The sequence below is a fragment of the Rhineura floridana genome, chromosome 1 (assembly GCF_030035675.1).
Source record: "Rhineura floridana isolate rRhiFlo1 chromosome 1, rRhiFlo1.hap2, whole genome shotgun sequence".
Classification (NCBI taxonomy): domain Eukaryota; kingdom Metazoa; phylum Chordata; class Lepidosauria; order Squamata; family Rhineuridae; genus Rhineura; species Rhineura floridana.
In genome coordinates, this window is record NC_084480.1 from 226968614 (window position 1) to 226991174 (window position 22561).

Genomic DNA, 22561 nt, shown 5'->3' on the forward strand with positions numbered 1-22561 from the left:
CAATAATTGCTAGGTATTTTAATATTAAGACATTTAAAATAACACAATCCAATAAAACCATAACATAACAAAATAGAACAGCACTGCAGTTTATAGCAGTCCACTTTACAGTCCTTTAAATTATGGAAAAGCAGTGGTAAATAAGCGTTTAATGCCTACTTAAAGACCTGGAGGTTGATATGGATGAAAGAGATACTTCAAGTAAGCTGGCGTTTCAAATGAAACACAGCTGCATGGGGGATGAGGTTGGGGCAGAAGCTGCAGGCCAGATGGTAGCATGCTACATCTCCTGTGAACTTGATCAGAAGCTGCTGCCAACACTGCCATTGTAGAACACATTTGTGTAAACCAGCCCTCCCCAATATTAATTTTATAAAGGACAGTGCAAAACTGAATGAATGAACTTTTGTGCTTTGACCATAGACGCAAAATGGTATTTTCCTCTGTGTGTAAGATCTACTAAGCTGGTGGTAGTTGCTGGGTGAAATAATGTTTGTTGGTATCTTTTTTTTCTTCAGAGATGGGCAAGTAAAAGTCTATGCTTCTTGGTTAGATTAGCCATACATACTCATAATTTGAACACTAAACTCGTTGTAGACCTTGGATAGTTGGAGGACCTAAAATAGAAGTGCAAGATCACCCACATGGGTGCTCTTGATAATAGACTAGATGGGCTCTCCTGTATCCTAGTGCTATTATGTTTGGTTAGTTCTCTGGGTCTAGTAGAAATCCCACAATAATAAATACAACACATGACTCATGCCATTTAAGATGCTTGTGTATTATTTGACATCACCTCACACATTGCTTTCCAGTGAAATCCATTCATATGTTTGTTTGCAAGTCTTCAAATGGTGAAGAAGAATGTGTGAAGTAGCCCAAAGACTATTCCAGTGGTAGGTGGAATAAGTTCCCTCTGAGTTTTGAATCAAATTTTATCCAACTGCATGTCACTATATACAAGCTCAACCTTTTCCCAAAACTATGCACATCTGCTGCATATTTATACTAGAATTTAGAGTAATCCACTGAAAGTAATTGGTGACAAGTATGGCTTAGAAGTGTTACTTTATGCAGCTCAATATAACACTTTATGGATTAAATGGATGCTTGAATGTACATGAAGTACATGAATGCTTATGCCATAATTTGTTTTTAAGGTGCCACAAGATTTTTTGTTCATGCAGCCTCCCACAATTCCAATTGCAAAATCAACAACTTCAAGATGTAATGATGGCTACTAGAGCATATGGCTTTTAGAAACCATTTTTAAAGTTCATGGAGAATAGGTGTGTTTTGGGGGCCTTGTGTGCTCGGAGACTGCATACCTGACTAAATACTAGAAAAGAGCTGGTGGTGGGTACTTCTATCATGATTGCTTATGTGCTTCCTAGGGGCATATGGGTAACTGCTTCTGGAGATTTTTCATCTGATCCAGCAAGGCAGTAGTTATGATATTAAATTACTGTACTACAAGAGATTATCAAAGGACTCCAGCAGAGATGCTTTGGTAAAATGAGATTTTACTTTCAGATGGTGTGTCAAAGGTACTCCCAAGATACCAATGAGAAATTGTACACAAAACTAAATGGCAAGGGAGACCTGTTGCAATTTGCTGTGACTCTAAAATAGTCTGTTGTATTAAAAGCTGCAGATGAGAATTATTCATATTTTGTTCTCTTACAGCATCCAGGTGGTGAAGAAGTTCTAAGGGAACAAGCAGGAGGAGATGCTACAGAAAATTTTGAAGATGTTGGCCATTCCACAGATGCCAGATCATTGTCGGATACGTTTATTATAGGAGAACTTCATCCAGTGAGTACACTGTCCCTGTATAGAACTACTGTCTCTGTTACTTATACATGTTTGCATAGTTTTTATACCTTAATAAACCCATCCAGATTGGATGCTGCAATACAGGGTTCTGCATCAAGTTGTAACTCTGTAAACTTGGATGAAAAACTTCTTCTTTTGTACAGAAAAGAAACAGGTTATCAATACCTCTTCCTATCAGTTAATCAATGTGTTTCAGTGTACAGTTCTTCTCTGCAAGATTAGGCTAAATTCTCAGCTTTTTAAAAACTAGTTTTGTTTCCATTTTCAGGATTGCTTAGAAAACTGAGAAACAAATAACAAACAAAAAGATTAAAACAAAGCAATAAGTGGGCCCAATGCTAACAGAGTTTTAAAACCAAGGTTGTGCTCTAGAAGAAACTGAACTGCACACACATTTGCTTCACTCCAAGGCATTTGTGTTCAGGTCAGCAAGGGTATTCATTTCAGCAACGTTTAATGTTATGTCTGGATCAATGACTCTAGCATGAGATTCCACAAATGCAGTTGCCAGAGATTGCCATGAGAGATGTCTTGGACGCCGTTCATTAAATCCCAGCACAAATGGAAACCATCTTTAGCTCCCTGAATTTTCTTCTCATCAGAGAACATGTGTGTGCGCACATGCGTGCATGCATGCACTAAGGTTCTCTCTCTTCTTGCTGGTTCTCTCTTTCTTTTTGCAATAGAGAAACTCTACCAAGTCCTTTGGCATATACAGAGAACCCAGGGAATGAGTGGGATCATTTACACATTTTGTGCAGAGCATAGATAATGTTGCTAAGCTATCTGTCTGTATTCCTACACACCTCACTTGTATCATATTACAGGTGCTACTTAATACTTGTTCTGCACTTGTAAGAAATTGTTCTTTTAGTATGGCAGCACCTACTTTTTGCAACTCCCTGCCTATTGACAACAGGAAGGTGTCTTTGCTATATTCCTTTTGGTGCCTGTTTAAAACTTTTCTGTTTAGGCAAGCCTTTTCAGACACACAGATGTCATTCTGTTTTAATATTTTTAGTTAGTAGCTGTTTTAATTGTTTAAATAAGTTTTTAGTAACTTGTTTGTAACTGTTTTATTGATAATTTAAATGTTTTTTGTAAATTCTTTAGAGGTCTTTCCTTTCAAGTGGTATATAAATTGTGTTAAATAAAATATTTAGTAGCTTAACTCAAAACCTTTTATTGTGGGAAAGCAGCATTTAAGTAAAATATGTAAAGTCTTTTTTCCCTCTGCAAGACCTTGATTTCTTCACACATCTGCCAGGTGAATAAATGGGGTGGGGATCAGAGTGAACTGTTGGGTGCTGTGTGGATTTCTTTGTTTGATGTACACCTGAGAGATGCACGTAATATCAATGTAATATCAAAGTCATGTAATATCAAAGAGGCAGATCTCTGCTCTTCCCCGAGTTCTCTGGAATACAGGGTTGAAAGTAGAGGATGAGCAATCAACTTTCAATTTGTGCTGGGCTTTGTGGGCATTTGGAAGCAGTAAGACTCTTGTCTTTGGTGACAATCTGCATCACATGTGCAATCATGTTAGGGTTCTGCAGTGCACTATATCAGGTGCTCCAAAATACTGCTGCTAGGTTATTGATGGCGACCCATCATATAAAGTGTATTTTGTTAGTACTTAAAAGAGCTGACCTAGTCGTAGGTCTGTTTTCTGACTGTGATTCAAGGTGCTTTAAGTTTAAAGAACCACATTGCTTAAGCCCGGCTACACTTAACATGTATTATATCTTGTCTTCACCCTAATTCTGCTTTATCATCAACGCAATGGAAAATAACTTTGCTGTGTTTAGTAAGTACAGAGGAAACTGGGAACTGAAAGCTTTCATATGTGATGGGTGCAGTGGTGCAGTGCAATCTCATGTTGTAAAAAAAAGCAAAAACAGCAGTATGATGTGTTGATATTGCTGTCTTAATGCTTGCATCCAGGAATATGTCATTATGAATTCAGCACTTTATGAGGTTGCCAGACTAAAATGTAATCTAATATACTTGATATTTCTGGAAGTGGTACATGAAGAAATTTGCCTTAATCTAACATGATAAACTCTTCTAATGGGTGATCAAAATATAGACTCTGCATTCTATGTAAACTGGCACTCTGTGATTGTTTATCATATTTCTGCTAAAACACAATCTTGGTATGTGCTTAATCCTTGTCTGGTACTTAGCTAATTGTTGTGTTCTGGGCAAGAATTACATCATGACTTTGTAACTGCTTCTCAATTCCATTACCAAAGTCCATTTTATGCCTTCCAAAAGAGCCAAACTGTTCCTCCTGTTTCATAATGTCCCTATATCTGAAAGCTTTGCATATACAAAGACAGCAGAAAACTGAACATTGCATCAAAATGTTGCTGCAAGATTTATTTTTGACTTTGTTTCCTTTACCTTTTAAAAAACGTGCTATTATGCCACTTACTATTAACTATTCTGTTTTTATAAAAACGTCTCTTTTGCTGGAGAACTTGAAGTACTATGTCTTCTCTGATTGTTCATATGTTAACAGGAGGTGCTTAATCAAGGTAATGTTAATGTGTATGATTTTTAATTGTATTTTAATTGCTTATTTTATTGCTTTTATTGTATTACAATTTGCATTTCATAGTTTTAATATTGTAATACAATAAAATACAGTATAAGAAATAAAAGAAGCAATAAAACACAACAAAAAAATCTTTATGGCTATTTAATGTGGACATGCTGTGGACCACCTAAATGAAGCTCAATGGACTACTGGGGGTCCAGGAACCACCGTTTAGGTACCCCTGCAATTACCAATCTGGTGATGTTGGTTGTATTAGTTTTAGTTGTCTAATTAAGTCTTGGTATTTTGGGGCATTCTACATAGTGTTAATTATCATTGTTTTGTTTTGCAGGATGATTGGGAAAAAGTTCAGAAACCAATGGTAAGCATGTCACTTCAAAACCATTCTGTCATATTAATCTGTGGGAACAGTGGCCTGTGTTACATGCAGGAGACTTTGAACTAATGTTAAACATCTGTTCTTGCTTTCTGTATCAGAATTTGTTTGTGCGGTTGCTTGGGAACAACAGCAAGAGAGTGCTATTGCTCTTGTGTCCTGCTTGTAGACTTCCCATAGGCATCTAGTGAGCCACTGTGGGAAACATGATGCTGGACTACATTGACCTTTGATCTGATCCAGCATGGGTGATCTTGCGTTACGAGGAACAATTCTGCAATATCCCAAACATCCTAGGTAGCCTAGAACCTCCTAAGTTGATGTTATTCAGGTATTACTACAGTTCTGATCCATTATAAGGATTCCAGTCTCTTTTCAGTAAATGACAAGTCTGTGGTTCTGATCTGTATCTCACTCTCTAATAGGAGACGTATGCAAATGTCAGCTACTTCTGGATAAACAACAAGACTTGGTTAATATATTGACACTGGGGAACCATTACAAATTTAGCAAACAGATAGACTCTCCAGGAGCATTAGGCTTCATTGGCCCTCTTGGAAATTGTTTTGGAAAGGCAAAAGAGGTAGCATTGGAACCAAAGAATTGGGAGTGAAAGGAAAATAGCTGCTAGCGCTGTTTGCAAATACTTGTGAAAGACTTCACGTGGTTCTGTGCTGGGAAGGTTCTGCAGCAGTTATCATGCTTCTGATTGTACAAAAGGTTATGTAAATTTTTGCATAAGTGGAAGAGCATCCAATTTCACTCTTTGCAAGTATTGCTCTAACAGTCCTTCCATGAACAGAAGGCACCTTCTGCATGCAGAAAGGCACATCTGGATCCATCTCATAGTACTGAAAAAGTATTGTACAACAGTTCAAGGCAAGAACTTTTACTTGAAAACATGTTCTGATAAGAGAATTATGTCAAATTTAGAACAGTCTTGTAATACTTGTTATGTGCCTTCAAGTCGATTATGACTTATGGCGACCCTATGAATCAGCGACCTCCAATGGCATCTGTCGTGAACCACCCTGTTCAGATCTTGTATGTTCAGGTCCGTGGCTTCTTTTAGGGAATCAATCCATTTCTTGTTTGGCCTTCCTCTTTTTCTACTCCCTTCTGTTTTTCCCAGCATTATTGTCTTTTCTAGTGAATCATGTCTTCTCATGATGTGTCCAAAGTATGATAACCTCAGTTTCATCATTTTAGCTTCTAGTGATAGTTCTGGTTTAATTTGTTCTAACACCCAATGATTTGTCTTTTTTGCAGTCCATGGTGTCCGCAAAGCTGTCCTCCACCACATTTCAAATGAGTCTATTTTTCTTTTATCCACTTTTTTTCACTGTCCAACTTTCACATCCATGGATAGAGATCGGGAATACCATGATCTGAATGATCCTGACTTTAGCGTTCAGTGATGCATCTTTGCATTTGAGGACCTTTTCTAGTTCTCTCATAGCTGCCCTCCCCAGTCCTAGCCTCCTAATTTCTTGACTTGTCTCCATTTTGGTTAATGACTGTGCCAAGGTATTGATAATCCTTGACAAGTTCAATGTCCTCATTGTCACCTTTAAAGTGACATAAATCTTCTGTTGTCATTACTTTAGTCCCCTTGACATTCAGCTGTAGTCCTGCTTTTGTGCTTTCCTCTTGAACTTTCATCAGCATTCGTTTCAAATCATTACTGGTTTCTGCTAGTAGTATGGTATCGTCTGCATATCTTAAATTATTGATATTTCTTAAAGAAAGTTCCTTTTTACCCAGTTGGACTATTAGTCCATCTAGCCCAATATCTACTCTGAGTGGCAACAGATCTTCATAGGAAGCTGCTTTTTCAGACTGGGATCATTCCTAGCCCTACCTGAAGATGCCAGGGATTGAACCAGGGACCTTCTGCTTGTGAAATGGATGTTTTTTATTTATTTAATTTATTTAAAATATTTCTATCCCGCCCTTCTACCCTACAATTGGGCACTCAGGGCGGCTACAATAAAAATGAATACATACATAGTAAAATGCACAATAAAAACACAAAATATTACAGTAGATTAAAATGCATAAAATACTATTAAAATACATAAAATGCATTATGCACATACATACATACGTTCTCCCACTGAGCTATGGCCCTTGCTCACAAAGTCTCGGGCCGAGGTAATACTGCCAGTTCTTTAACTGGAGATGCCAGGGGTTAGAGCTGGAATGCATGCTTTGCACGCAAAAGCTATGGTGAAGAGAAAATGAGCAATGCCAGGCAGGATAGCATCAGTGCAGAGGTTTGCCCCAAACAGACTAGTGCATGTGCGATGTATTTTAAGGGCCACTTCATTAAAGGCCTCTTGTTAATACTAAGACAGTACTTCTGTTCGTCACTGAAAATCTGCATGGGTCCAGTGGCAAAGTCTGTGTGTGCTGGCTCTACCACTTTTTTTTTTAAACTGGGGAGGGATTATTACAGGAGAGCACTGTTTTCTCCTCTGAAGGTACAGCCACTTACGTTTGAAGTGCACAACTTTATTTCCAGCTGTTGTATTTTAGATGTTGATTTTCTTGCTTAGCAACTAAGGTGAGAGCTTGTTCTCCATTATTATTATTATTATTATTATTATTATTATTATTAGATTTATATCCCGCCCTTCCTCCCAGCAGGAGCCCAGGGTGGCAAACAAAAGCACTAAAAACATTAAAACATCATAAAAACAAACTTTAAAACACGGTGAAACAAAACATCTTCAAAACGTTACTTTAAAAAGCTATCAAAACATCTTTTAAGATTAAAAACATTTTAAGAAAGAAAGTTTAAGAACATATTAAACAGTAATTCCAACACAGATGCAGACTGGGATAGGTCTCAACTTAAAAGGCTTGTTGAAAGAGGAAAGTCTTCAATAGGTGCTGAAAAAATAACAGAGATTGTGCCTGTCTAATATTTAATCAACATAGACCTGAGAATTGGGTCCCTATTTAGAGTCTGTTTTATCATGGAAAACGTTTCCTGTATTAATATTTTAATTTTTGATGTCGTGTATTTTATGCTGGTCTTTGACCGTAATAAATCAATCTATCTATCTAAGGGGAGGGAATTCCACAGGGTAGGTGCCGCCACACTAAAGGTCTGTTTCCTATGTTGTGCAGAACAGACCTCCTGATAAGATGGTATCTGCAGGAGGCCCTCACCTGCAGAGTGCAGTGATCTACTGGGTATATAAGGGATAAGATTGTCTTTCAGGTATCCTGGTCCCAAGCTGTATAGGGCTTTGTACACCAAAACTAGAACCTTTAACTTGGCCCAGTAGCAAATGAAAGTGCTTTGTTTATTTCTTTTGAAAAAATGATAAAATGCTTAATATTTTAAAAACAAAATGACATACAAAAGAGGCTGCCTTTTAAGGTAACAATGAACACATTTGATATAGTTAATAATTTATGGATCTAGGGCATATTTTCAGCTTGCCCATGAGAGTGGTTGATGCTCAGTCCTTGGCAGCATCTTCTCCCTCTACCTGCACATTTTGCTAATAAGGTAATGATAAATAAGGGTAAAAAGTCATTGCCAAAATTCATTGAATGCAAAGTAAACCACTGTAGCAGCAAATGAGCACAGACAATTAATGATACACTAAAATAGATGAGAAGTTTAGAGATGAAAGGATCTATGGTCAGAGGTAATCTGAGGAAACAGATGAAAACACTGTGTTTGCTAGTTTTGCGGCAAGAAGGATGGGCGATACCACTTAAAAGTCTAATGTACTGCTTTGTTTTTCAGGAATCTTACATCACTACTATTGAATCTAATTCAAGGTATTGTATGCCCTTCATCTAACAAGTCAATACTGTTTATCTAAAAATGATGTTCAGATAGGGTGGTATCCAGTGACGTCTACTGCTTGTGCAGCAGAAACCCCTTGTGCAATAGGACTTCTCATTTCTCTTCTCTCCTCCACTCCTGGTTTCTCTTCTCCCCTTCAGCGCCCCATGTACCCCCCAAATCTGCTTTGGGGTTGTCACCCAGAACAGATTGGGGAGAGAGGGAAGAGTGAGGAAGGAGAGGCCCTGTTGTACTTGCTCGCGCTATGTTGGCTTTCACCTATAGTCATTACTGAATAATTCTGTTCTATTTTCCCACATGAAATCTGATGAAGCTCTAATGGAAATAGGGTCATAGTTGAAGTCTAGTGGTCACATGTGTATAATTGTTGGTTAGCAATGTTAGGCTGCTTTGTATCTCTTGAAAGAGCATTCTAACTTGATATTAAGAAAAGTGCTTTGGTTATGGTGTGCAAGCAATCTAGTAGCCCTAGAATATGACATATCAACCTCATTAAGTTCAGGGTGGATCTGGCCCACATTTACTTGTTTATATGAAAATGTATATCCTGCCCTTCTAGTGCCCAGGCATCACTCATTATCTTGTACCCACTGTCTATAGCATCTTCAAATAAGTGACGTTATCCTCCTCATACTCATAGAAACTTTCCAGTCCTTTTGTTTTGGGAATCTTAGGTTGCATTCTGTGGAGGTGCTGTATATTCAAAAAAAGTTCCCATTATCTGGGCCTTTTCACCGTTATTTCAGGAGTAGTTTAACAGTACAAATAACAGATGGGTGGAAAAAAATTACTTGAGTATTTTACTCATTCAGTTGACCTTGTTAAAAAAATTATTTTGGCCTCAGTCTTGTGTCCTAGTGAAGTTCTCCATCGAGCTATATCTAATAATATTTTTTGCTTTCATTTCCCCCACTGAGGTAGTTCAATAAAACATTCGTTTGTCCAAGTAAGAAAAGCAGGTTGAGCACAGATGTGCCTTTTCTTGGGTCAGGGATGGGGAACCTGTAGCTCAACATCATCTGCAGGCCACAACTCCGTTCATCCCTGACCATTTGGCCATTCTGGCTGAAGCTGATGGGAATTGGGAATCTAGCAACAACAGAAGGGCCACAGATTCTCCATCTCTATCTTAGTTCATGCATAACTAAATCTTCATTATTTATCAGCAACCATACAGAAAATTGGTATAAACATATAGTCTATTGTGTTTTACTTCAAAGTATGGCTGCGCGTCAGTTTATGATTTGCTGTTCCAGAAACACCTAGGATGAAGGCTTGGAAATTTTCCATTTTCTAAAGTCCACCATTTAGAAGCTAGTGGATATTTGTATGAACATAACTTTCTGTTTCTTCTAGTTCGTGGACCAACTGGGTGATTCCAGCTATAGCAGCAATTATTGTGGCCCTTATGTACCGTTTCTACATGACTGAGTAAAACGCCATAGTGAGAAGCCATACTGGAACAAAACTGTTTTGGGAAAGAGATCCAAAAATGCATCCTAACCTTCTTCACATCAAGACAGTATCTAAAAACAACTTTAAAATTCCTCTTTTCTCCAGAAAGCCAAACAAGCTTACTTCAGCAGTGCTCTTTTTAACTTTGATGTATTATTTTTAACCTTTTATGCAACTGTTTTTAAGTGCTAAAAGTATAGGGCATGTCTCTTTTATATCTTAATGTTGTTCATCAGTTAATTATGTAATATCATGATATTCTTAAGAATAAGAACACTGACACTTGCCTGGGTTTTTTTAAATGAATTCTTTGGATTTCTCTTGCAAAAACAATTAACAGGAGGTTGTGTCTATGCAAATTCCTTCCATCTTTGCCTTCATTTAGAATTTTCTAATGCAATAGTTCCCCCTTTCCATCTATTCCATAGATGTAATTTGTATCTTTTCTCTCCTTTTATAAAACATAAGCGTTCAGTAGGGGAATAAGACTTCAGGTATATGAGGAGCTTTCCAATTAATATATTTCTGTGGATCCAAATGCTCCTCTAGGCAACATTGCCAATTTCAACCCTCCAGTTAGCAGGCCTTCAAACTTGACTCAAAGGTTTAAGGGAACAATTCACACCAGTTATCTCTCTCTCCCCCCCCCCCCATCCACATGAAAATGTCAGTGGGATTTTTGGATCAAAGCCACTGACCTCTGATGACTTAGTAATAAATATATTGGGTTGTATCCAGTGCTGCTCTTCTGCTAGCACAGTAGTTCTCCTTGCTCAGCAGAACTTTCCCCACTTCTCCTTTCCTTTGCATCCCCTCAAAATCTGCTCCAGAGGGTTGGAAGGCCCTCCGGAACTTATTTTAAGGGAGTGTGGGGAGGGAAGAGGAAGGGGGAAGTCCCATTTTGTGAGTAGAACTCCACATGCAGCGTTGTATACTACCCATTGCCAGGCCTTACTGAAATTTTGTTATGTCTTTCCAGTGTGAGAGAGAAAAATCATGTGTCTGATTTCTACTAACTCTGTACATTTCATATTTCTAAATGAAACAGCGGGGTTATTTTATTGGAATCCATGTACTTGTGCAACTCTTAATTACCTTTAATTAACCAAATAATTAACCTTAAGTATTTCTCAGATTCCTGTGAGATTTACCTCTCTTGAGGAATATAAGTAAAAACAAGTATGTGAACTTCCCGTCCCTGTTTGACGAAATAAGGGAATGAAACACAAGAAAATCAGTACTTAGCATCATGCACCCATTTTGTCTGTCTGATCTGTGTCTATGATGTCACTTGCTAATAACACTTGTGTTAGTCACATGGAAGATACTCTGGAATAAACTCAAATGTTTACTGTATTTTTGTTGTCCCTTATGACCAAGTTGTGAAATCCATCCAGCATCAAGCTCAGGTGCCGGTAATGCATATGTGTTTTTGAAATTGGGTGTGGGAGAAAATGCCTGGTTTAAAAACCACTTTAGAAGATTGCAAACCTAAATGTGAAAGAACTTGTAAATTCCGCATGTGGTTGTAATAAAACATCTAAATGAAGGTGGATGGCCTGAAGGTCATTTTTGTGACGCTTATGCCACAGCAGGACCAAAATTGGCAGCTCTTGGGATGCTTTTGAAATCTCATAAAGTAAGTCCTTGTTTTGATTGATACTGTATATATTACTTTTAAGATATTGAAATTCCGACCACTCCTGAAAAAGCCCATCCTGGACCCATTGGTTTGTGACAACTATTGACCAGTTGCAAATAACACCTTTTTAGGGAACATGATTGGAATGGTTGTGACGCAGCAATTGCAGGTAATCTTGAATGAAACAGATTATCTTGACCCATCCCAGTCTGGGTTCAGGCCTGGTTATGGGACTGAATCGGCCTTGGTCGCCCTGATGGATGACCTTTATTGGGAGAAGGACAGGGTGAGTGCGACCCTGTTGTTCTTACTTGATCTCTCAGCCGCTTTTGATACCATTGACCCTGGTATCCTTCTGGGCTGACTTGGTGAGATGGGTATCGGAGGCACTGTTTTACAATGGTTCTGATCCTATCTCCAAGGTCATTCTCAGATAATAGCATTGGGTGACTGTCTTTTGGCCCCCTGGCAGTTGTGCTGTGGGATGCCGCAGGGTACCATCTTGTTCCCCATGCTGTTTAACACCTACATGAAGCCCTTGGGAGCAGTCATCAGGAGATTTGGGGCGAGGTGTCAGCAGTATGCTGACGATATTCAGCTCTATTCCTCTGTAACATCTGAATCGGGAGAGGCCGTTCAAGCCCTTGACCACTGCCTGGACTCAGTGGTGGGCTGGATGAGGGCCAATAAACTGAGTCTGAATCCTAGCAAGATGGAGATGCTGTGGGTTGGTGGTTCCTGAGTTCGGATAATTGGTCAGTTGCCTGCTTTGGATGGGGTCGTACTCCCTCTGAAAGAGCAGGCTCATAGTCTGGGGGTGCTCCTGAATCCATCTTTGTTGCTAGAGGCCCAGGTGACCTCAGTGGCTAGGAGTGCCTTTTACCAGCTTTGGCTGGTAAGACAGCTGTGGCTGTTTCTGGACCGGGATAGCCTGACCACTGTTGTCCACGCACTGGTAACCTCCAGTCTAGATTACTGTAATGCACTATATGTGGGGCTGCCCTTGAGGTTGGTCCAGAAGTTGCAACTGGTGCAAAATGCGGTGGTGAGACTGCTCACAGGGGCAGGGTATTGCCAATGTCACCCCGCTGCTGAAAGAATTACACTGGTTGCCCATTTGCTACCGGGCCAAGTTCAAGGTTCTAGTTTTGGTGTATAAAGTCCTATACAGCTTGGGACCGGGATACCTGAAAGACCGTCTTATCCCTTATGTACCCAGTCGATCACTGTGCTCTGCAGGTGAGGACTTCCTGCAGATACCATCTTAACAGGAGGTCCATTCTGCACAACATAGGAACAGACCTTTAGTGTGGCAGCACCTACCCGATGGAATTCCCTCCCCTGAACTATTAGACAGGCACCATCTCTGTTATCTTTTTGGTGCCTATTGAAGACTTTCCTCTTTCAACAAGTCTTTTAAGTTGAGACCTATCCCAGTCTGCATCTGTGTTGGAATTACTGTTTAATATGTTCTTAAACTTTCCTTTTTAAAATGTTTTTAATCTTAGATGTTTTCATAGCTTTTTTAAAGTAACGTTTTTGAAGATGTTTTATTTTACTGTGTTTTAAAGTTTGTTTTTATGATGTTTTAATGTTTTTAGTGCTTTGTTTGCCACCCTGGGCTCCTGCTGGGAGGAAGGGTGGGATAATAATAATAATAAAAATAATAATAATAAAAAGAAGAAATTGCTGGGGGAAATGTTTAAACATACATTGTGCCAAGTTTGTCACCACTTTGGGGCAAGGTAATGTACTAGGTTGTACCTTTGGTTGCTGTGTCACAATGAGGTTGTTTCACATACCTCTAGTTAGGTCTTGCTACCTCAGCCTTTCCCAACTAGTGGGCCACCAGATGTTGTCGGACCACAACTCCCATCAGCCTCAGCCAGCATTGCCAGTGGTCAGGAAAGATGGGAATTGTGGTCCAACAACATCTGGTGGCCCACTAGTTGGGAAAGGCTGTGCTACCTGATGATAAAAGTTTATACACTTGACGAAAGGTGCTATAGAAAAGATGCTCCCAAAGAAGGATCGTTCCAAAACTTGTGCCCAAAATAAATCTGTCTCCAAGTACCAGCAGTTTTTTTTTGGTTGGTTCTTTTTTTCCCCTGTCAGCAAAGCAAGCCATGCCCTGAAGCTCTTAGAGTACTAAAATAGCTACAGAAGCTGAAAGTCAGTAATGCCGTGATTTTTTAAATACACAACAAATCACCCCATACTCTGCAAAGCCAGTGGATAGTGATGCCCTTTAGCTTCACCAAAAGTAGATGAAATAGTAAGAGCGTTTATTGATCAATCGGCCAGTTCTTATGTGGGTTTGTACCTCTGTGGTCACCTATATTTCCAAGCCATTACTGAGCTTTGGTTAGAACACATGCTCCCCCACCTTCCATTATTTATCACACGTTTTACTTGCACACAAATTTCAATTATCCAAGTGCAGCTCTTTATGAGGCTAACAGGGAGGTGTTGGTAGGCTTGATAGAACCCCATGGTTTGCAGAAGTACAAAAAAGGTTGCAAGGGAGGGGAGAACCTGTTCCTCCTTCCAGTAACCCAATGAGCACAGAGCATATTGGGTGGCCATTGAATGTTCACTGATATTGGGAGGAAAGGAAAATTAGCGGAGGGAATGAAATTGCTTTTCCTGGAAGATAGAAGCCAGACAGCCTCTCGCTCTGCAACTTCTTGTTTCTGGTTCTGCTTATACTTTGCTAAGACTTCCTCCTTACCTTTTATTAGGATGCATTTTTCTCTATTGCAGTTTCTCACTTATCTTTCAGTTCAATTCTATTCTACAACTTTCCTCAATTTTCAAAGAGACACATAAACAAGTTCTAGTAGATCAAGAAATATGTGATAATTGTAGGATTGTATGCATGTTACACATGTGTACAGTGAATATGCAGGGTGGAGAAGCAGCACCATGCCCAGTGGCCCCTCCCCTGCCACTTACAAGAGTTTGGCATAATTTGTAAAAGCCTATTAGTGGGGGGGAAAGGCTGTATGTTTAGCCAGGCTCTGACTTTTACTATAGCCCATGCACATTCTCTTAATTAGAAGGTGCAATCAAGGCATCATGATTTTGGCTGATGTGTTAACCCTTACTGGACCCTTCAATCATGGTTCAATTTGCTCAGCAACCAAGTGAAACGGGGTAAAGCTGACCAATGAAAAACTGCAGACACAGAGTTGTAACTGAAATAAATTCATTGGTTTATTGAAATACAAAGTTTAATGGTATTACAAGGTGGTATTACAATGACCTGACAAATAGAGTTACCAGATCTCCGTTTTTCAGCCTGAAACTTCAGTTTTGGGGGGCCCCTCCAGCTCTCTGGGTGACTCACCTTAATCTCTGGACTTTCAGCTTTCATTTTAAAAAAAGTTTCTAGGTGGTCTGGTTCCAGAGATATACACCAAAATGTCAGCCGCCCCCAACTTCTTAGTTGCTCTAAGTTTTGCTCCAATCCTTGCCCTTTCAGGGTTTTAGCCAATAAGAAATCAGGGTTGTGATTGACAAGGAATTATAAAGCCAAAAATGTAGAGTTAAATTGAATTGTCTGCCTTCAAGTCGATTCTGACTTATGACGACCCTATGAACAGCGTTCAGAGGGGGTTTACCATTGCCTCCCTCTGAGGCTGAGAGGCAGTGACTGGCCCGAGGCTCAAACGTACTTTTTCCTGCTTTTCTGAACATCTCACAGATTGAATAAGTAAGCTTTCAGTCTTGGTTTAAATTTTGAAGACGGCAGTGTTTTGCAAACTTCCCAAATTGAAGCTTTAATCCTCTTTCCTCATCTCCCAGGCATTTTAACAGCACTAGAATAACATGTGTTTTTAACTTGCTTACCTGTTTTTATAGGTTTTAATGGTTTCATTTGTATACTTGTTCTTAATGTTTTTAATTGTTGTAAACCGCCCAGAGAACTTCGGCTATGGGGCGGTATATAAATGCAGTCATCATCATCATTTAGTACTTGATTTTCCAGAGTAAACCCCATTGAATTCAATAGGACTTCCTTTTGAGTAGGCATGGTTAGGATTGTGCTGTAAATTGATGGGACTTTTGAGTGAACATAGGAAAGAATTGTGTTTGTTGTATATTTTATTTTTATTTATTTATTTATTTATTTGTATACTGCCCTAGCCGAAGCTCTCTGGGCGGTTTACAGTAACTAAAAACATTAAAAACAAATATACAAATTTAAAACACATCTTTTAAAAACAATTTAAAACAATTTCCTCCTCCAATCCTATTTTTAAAGCAATTAGGCAGGACTTACTTAGGTATCACTGTTTTTATTATGTAGGAAACTAATACTGATTTTATTTTTTTTAATGTTCTGTAATGATCAACTGGTTTTGACAATAAACTATTATATGGGGTGTATGTATTTTTACATCTCCAGCGTATGTGTATGTATGGGAATCTTTCCAACCCTGTGAGGTAGGATTGCAGTCTGGAAACCAAGGCAGCTCACAATAAGAAATAAATCCCTGTAACATCCCATAAAAACAAGTATAAACAGTTGCAAAACTGCTTAAAGTGGCATGATTCTGAATTTTGGGTTGCGAGAATGAAGTCACTTTTCACTTGAGGTTGCAGTTCTGTCCCTGTTTGAGTAAGCCCCACTGAATACACTGGGACTTGCTTCTGAATAAATAAACATAGGATTGCACTATAAATATCTTTACATATATTTGATAGTCATGCTTATACAAATATTTCTTTATCATATTTTTGATTTTTGGTTAGGAATCCTGACTGGTTGTGAGATGCCTTGTTTTCTGCCTTACTCATAGGAATCTTGTTGTGGTTGGTATGGTATTGCATTTAAGAAATCACCACTGTCTTTTGTTCTTTTTCTGTTTGCATTTTATTTGCCTTTATCCTCACTCCCTTTCATCCATAGAAGCAACAACAGTGGTTCCATGCGCTCTGCTCAACCTTCTTAAACCCACTGATGATGCACCTTGTTGTTTGTTTCTTATCCAATAGTGGTAAAAGAGAATTCACATACTGGGCAGCGTGGCTGCAATTGTTGTTCCTAAGCTGCTGCCTATGAAGGTAGACCAAATCATGTGCGCTTTCTCTCTCTCAATTATACTCACTGGAATTGGGTTGGCTGATAAAGTGAGTTTATAGCAGCCAACAGAGGAGACGGAAAAGGGTAGAGAATCGTCTTACTCATTACTCAGACCTCTTTCTGAAGTGAAGGGTCAAATATGTAAAGAAATTTGGATGTTAAAAGGTAGAGATAGGGCATTCCAGGCAGGGGGTTGCCAACCCTGCTTGGATATGGATATCTTTGCAGAGGATTCCTAGTCAAGCTTTACCAACAACACAATCCAAACCATATCTACTGAGAAGTCCTATTGAGTTCTATGGGGCTTAGTTCCTTACTGAGTGTGTTTAGAATTGCAGCCTTCAGGGGCATCCATCTTTACTCCTGAGTGCTCCCATCTAACATCTCCACAACACTAGGTTCCTTTCTTCTTACAATGGCCTTCTGGTGACTGGCCTGGCCTGAGGGCACTTGAACCCTTTTTGCCAGAAGCTAATTGGCTAGATTAAATGTTCCCTACCCAGGCTCCATTTTTTGGCTAAGATTTCTATCTTAATTTCCAATTAGATAAACGTTTTTGTATGAATTGTATGCGCCAAGCAACTCTGGTTGATGCTTAATGTATCATGCTTAATGACATCACTTGGACCCGCCCAATGATCTCACTTGAACCCACCCTGTGACATCACTTGGGCCCGCCCTCAAAATCTCAGGGTTCAAGATGCTTCTGACCTGGCAGCCCTACTGATAAATCAAAGAAAGATAATATTTAAAACTGTAGCAAGTTAAACTAACTTGAAAAGTAACTTAAAGCTATGTGATACACATATTTGCATAAGCTGATTAATGATGAAATGAACTAACAAAAAATACAAATATGAACTAGTAGCATTGACAAGATGATTAAAGATAGCATTGACAAAGCCAACATTATATTTACATTCCTCCTATCTTCCTCTAGTCCATCTAGTTTTATATTTGTTCTAAATTTCTTAGCATATTATACAGCCACGAGAGTGGTTATACAGCCACAAGAGTGGCTGTATACTATAGCCAGCGTGGGTTTTTCACATTCCGCAATGTTAAATTGAAAATACCCCCCATGCCATTCTGATGCTTCCCATAAGCTCATTTCAAAACAAAACCTTACAAAATTTATAGTTCTGAACTCAGAAACGCTTGCTTAACAACCCTCTCAATTTTCATGGCGATACACAAAACAATCAGAGAGAATAGAGAGTTCAAAGTCTAAAAAGAGAGAAAAAAAACCCAGAGTCCTTTTGGACTTTTTTCTCTGAAAGTTCTCATAATTTGTTGAAATTCATTAAAAATCAGCCATGTTCACAGAGTACTTGTAATCCCAATACTGACCTTGCCCCATACTCTGACCTACATCTTCTGCAGTTTAAAAGTTAAAAAAAAGCCTGACTGATGCAAACACCATTACCACATGTTACCAAATTCTTCCAAGCTACACAGGAAGTGGATTGGACTATGAAAAACCAACCCAAATTGTGTTTGCATTTTGACCAGTTTGTAGGGCAGTACAATATCTCAGAGATGAGGTCAGGTCTCCTGCTCCCCTGGTGCATTCACTATAGCTGCCCAATTTCCCTGCTTTTTAAAGTTTGATAGAAATAGCTGTGGGCTATAGGTGTGTTTTTAAACCGCAAGGTTTTTTGCCTATTAGTGAATTAGTTTAAGCCATAGTTACAATCCAAGGAGAATGAGTAGGCCTGAAGCCTGGGCAGAGCATGTGAAGCAGAGCAGAAAGCAGCAAGAATCAGAAAGAGTAATCTAAACAACCTCACCCCTAAGAAGAACTAACCTAAAAACTGGAGAACTCCTTTTATGTTGATCAGCAGCTAGACCAGGGCTTAATACATTTTGCTTTAATGTCAGTGATTACGTGGGTGGAAGATCGATAATACATAGACTACAAAATGCCGTAATCTGGGAGAAGGAAGAAGAGAGTAACTGGCATCCCTGCTCAGTGATTTTCCAGGCAGGCCATTTTGATCCATTGCAGCACTGGCTTGCAAAAATATTTTAGGCTTCCACTTTTCTTTTGTCTTCCCACAGATGTTTACTATAATCCTAATCAGAATGCCTGGGATTGTGGGTGCTTTCACACTGCACTTTATTCCGTTATTCTGAAGATTTATTTCCTATTAATTTGCGCATAAAATTTGAACTTTCACACGACATAACGGGTACCTCCAGAATTCTGGTGGAATGTAGTGGAAGTTTAGCGCTAAATTCTGCAATAAATGATACCTCAAAAATTCCGATAGCAAGGCCGGGGACATGGAAGATCGCGGGAGTTTTGCGCTAGCTGCTGCTGCTCACGTGACAGCCATCCCAGCATGCAGTGCATTCCCGCCCTCCCAGCATGGAGTGCGTTCCCGCCCTTACCAACGGCCCTCGTCGTGCTTTCCAGCTGATCCCAGCTGCTCGTGAGAGAGGAGCCTGTGCTGCAGAGCCTCTGCTGCTGCGCTGCTGTGCCTGTCAGCTGATCAAGTTCGTGATCGCACCTCTTTCACACACCCCCACGCACTGAAAGAACAGGCCTCAAACCAGCTCATCTGGTGTCACGTGAGGCCGTGTGAGGGGGGGAGGAACTGTGCTCTGTGTGAATGACTGTTGCGCAAAATGCCGGTATAACAGGTACTGCAGTGTGAAAGGGATTTTTTAAATATGGAACGAAGCGCTACCTTTTTAATCCGGAAAACTAGCGCTATTAGCCCCATGTGTGAAAGCACCCTCACTTTCTTCTTGCTGGCAGCAGTGCCAACACATTCAGAGGCACAGGCAGCTTTCACTAGCACCATGAAATGACACTGACATGTCATCCATTATGCTTCATCATGGCTGCTGTACTCTGTGCATTTACTATATTTACTATAACTGCCATGTGCAGGCCTAGAAGGACCCAGATTAACACATTTTATGTGTGTATTATTTTTAAATTGTATTTATTTAAAAGCATTTCTAAATTGCTTAATGTTTTAAAAATTTTAAACAGTGCACAAAAATAACAACATGGTATTATAAAAATAGTAAACAGTATTATAAAAACGAATTCAGAAACAGCAGGGTCCATTCTTACGGTTCAAGGAAAACCTGGGCAAAATATGTTTTCATAGATATATGTACTATTTGTGTGTGTGTGTGTAGAATCTCACAAGTTTCAAAATGCTTGTAGGTGATAAAGAGGGCCAAAGGTGCAAGCAGCAGGGAACAATAAGAGTCCTGCTGGAGCAGCCCAAGTTCTAGTCCAGCTTCCTATTCTCACAGTATTATTATTATTATTTGATTTATATCCCACCCTTCCTCCCAGCAGGAGCCCAGGGTGGCAAACAAAAGCACTGAAAACATTAAAACGTCATAAAAACAACCTTTAAAATACATTAAAACAAACCATCTTCAAAAACATTACTTAAAAAAAACGCTGTCAAAACATCTAACAGTAGCCAACCAGATAACTATGGGAAGCCCACAAACAAGACCTAAGTATAACAGCGCACTGCCCATTTGTGATTGCTCACAAATGGTATTAAGAGGCATACTACCTCAAATCTTGCTCCATCCTCTTTTAACTGTGCTCAGACAGTGGGTTATATCCAGTGCTGTATGAGTGAACTTCTGCTTGCACAATGTGACTTTCCCTTCCTTTCCTTCCCATGTACCCCCCAAATCTCTTCCATAGTGTTCCCCCAAACCCTCTGGAGCAGATTTTGTGGGGTGTGCAGGGGGAGTAGTAGGTGAAGTCCCATTGCATGAGAAGAAGCCTGTTCTGCCTGTGCAACAGCAGCTTTGGATACCATCCCATATGTTTATAGTCCTTCATATTAACAATTTGTAATTTTTCAAGACTAGAATTGCTTATAATGTTGGGGTAAATAGCCCTGTGTCTGAGAACACTTTAAAAATAATGCTTTGAGAATTATGGACAAATATAGTTCCCAGCTATTGTAAATGGCATGCTCTTGTTTCTCATCTTCCCTTGTGTAATAATATCTTTTCAATTACTGAATGACCTTTTATTGTACTTGATGTACACCCAAAGCATTTGCATTCATGAGAAGTATTTCCACCCACTTCTTACTGGAAAACTTTAGTGTTGGATTTTGCCTTTAAACATGATCACCAGTCAAACCTGTTTTCAGTCTCCCAAACTCAACTTTATGGCATTTTCCCCTCACACTGAATTATTTCCTACAGCTGAGAGTAGAAAAGATTTTTTTGGGGGGGAGCAGCTTTTGCTAAAGTGGTATACTTCACTGCATTTGCACTGACACCAAGACAAACACGATATTGTTTGGGCAGAGTATTTCTGGGAACATGAAAGAGCTAAAAAGTATCCCTTGACTACAATCTAAATAAGTATTTTATTATTTAAACACATTTATATACCACGTAATAGTCTTTAAATCTAGGAAGCGTCCAACAGAAACATCATAAACAATACAATACCATTAACACAAAAACATACACCATGAAACCAGAAAAAGTATAAAAGCATATAAAAACAGGAGTTCAGAACATCTGATCTATGGGTCAGGGAAAGCCTGGACAAAATTATATGTCTCTACAAGATGTCTGAAGCAACTGAAGATTGCTGCTTCACATATGGCAGAGGGAAGGGCATTCCATAGTACAGGAGCAGATATCAGTCCAGTTCTTTGATCCAGTAGTTGATTTATTAATTTTAAGGTATGCTTATGCCACACTTCCAGAATACCTTACAACAGAGCAATAAAAGCATGATAAAATGATAAATAATAAATAGCTATACAATCCTAGATCTTGGCAAAATTTCAAGAGAGGTAATTGTGATCTCTCCTAAGAATTAACCTTTCATGCACATAAATTTCCTCAGTCACGGTATGTAAAGGTGATAACAGTTTATACTGGATATAAAAATATGTCAAACTATGTTAATGTTCTATCCTCTTTTCAAGTCTGATGCATCTTTAGAACAGTCTGGGCAGAACAGAGCTGGTTCTGAGAAAGTATTAAAATTAGTATTGAGAAAAATGGAAGAATGTAGTTCTGACAACAAAGAATAATCTTTCTTGTATATTCCAATCCTTGAATTATATTTTGTGCCCAGATTGTAAACACTCCACATATGTGAATCCATGAGAAGCATCTTTCACATGAAATATTTGGAGATACTTTGATTCAAGGAAACATATATGTTTGAATTTTTCTACTAGTACTTGTGATTGCAGTTGTGAACTATATGCTTGAAAGCAGAATTGCATGATCAGAAGAAGAAATTTGCATTGATTAGATGCAAACCATAGATTGTATTTCTTCCACAGAATCGCACAAGTATTTTGTCCATTGTAGTTGAACATTCTTTGAGTGGTATCTAATGGTGACTATCGGCTGACAGAAGGGAATCCATTACAACAATATAGGGTGATATCCAATGTGAGTCATACTTGGAGACTCATTGCAATCAATTGACTTAAACCCAACAATTTTAATAAGACTACTCCCATTAGTTGGTCCACCCATAACCCACAAAACTGTAACAATAAAAAAACAAAATTCAAAGAGAAGCAATAACATTTTATATAACACAGGAGTTTAATTAATGTGAGTTTCTCCTTCTGTGATGCTGATTTATTTTACTCCGGATTGGTGTCTTATGCTGCTGCTATAATTGTATTTCATCCCATCCTCCCTGGAAATTTCTGTGAAGGGTGGGTAATCAATATTTATAATAAATAACCAATAAACATACAAAGTAGCCAGTTCAAAAAAATAACTTTTCCAAG

The 22561-nt window shown here is 39.0% G+C and overlaps 1 protein-coding gene across 1 annotated transcript in view; it reads left to right on the top strand.

The window, feature by feature from the left end:
- Positions 1-11608, top strand: part of LOC133369325 (cytochrome b5) — a 25512-nt gene extending 13904 nt beyond the window's left edge. Inside the window, exons 2-5 of the mRNA XM_061594525.1 lie at positions 1687-1815; positions 4731-4760; positions 8542-8576; positions 9961-11608. Coding sequence (XP_061450509.1) covers positions 1687-1815; positions 4731-4760; positions 8542-8576; positions 9961-10039 — 273 coding nt within the window. The 3' untranslated portion in view covers positions 10040-11608. The remainder of the gene's footprint in view (positions 1-1686; positions 1816-4730; positions 4761-8541; positions 8577-9960) is intronic.
- Positions 11609-22561: the final 10953 nt, after the last annotated feature.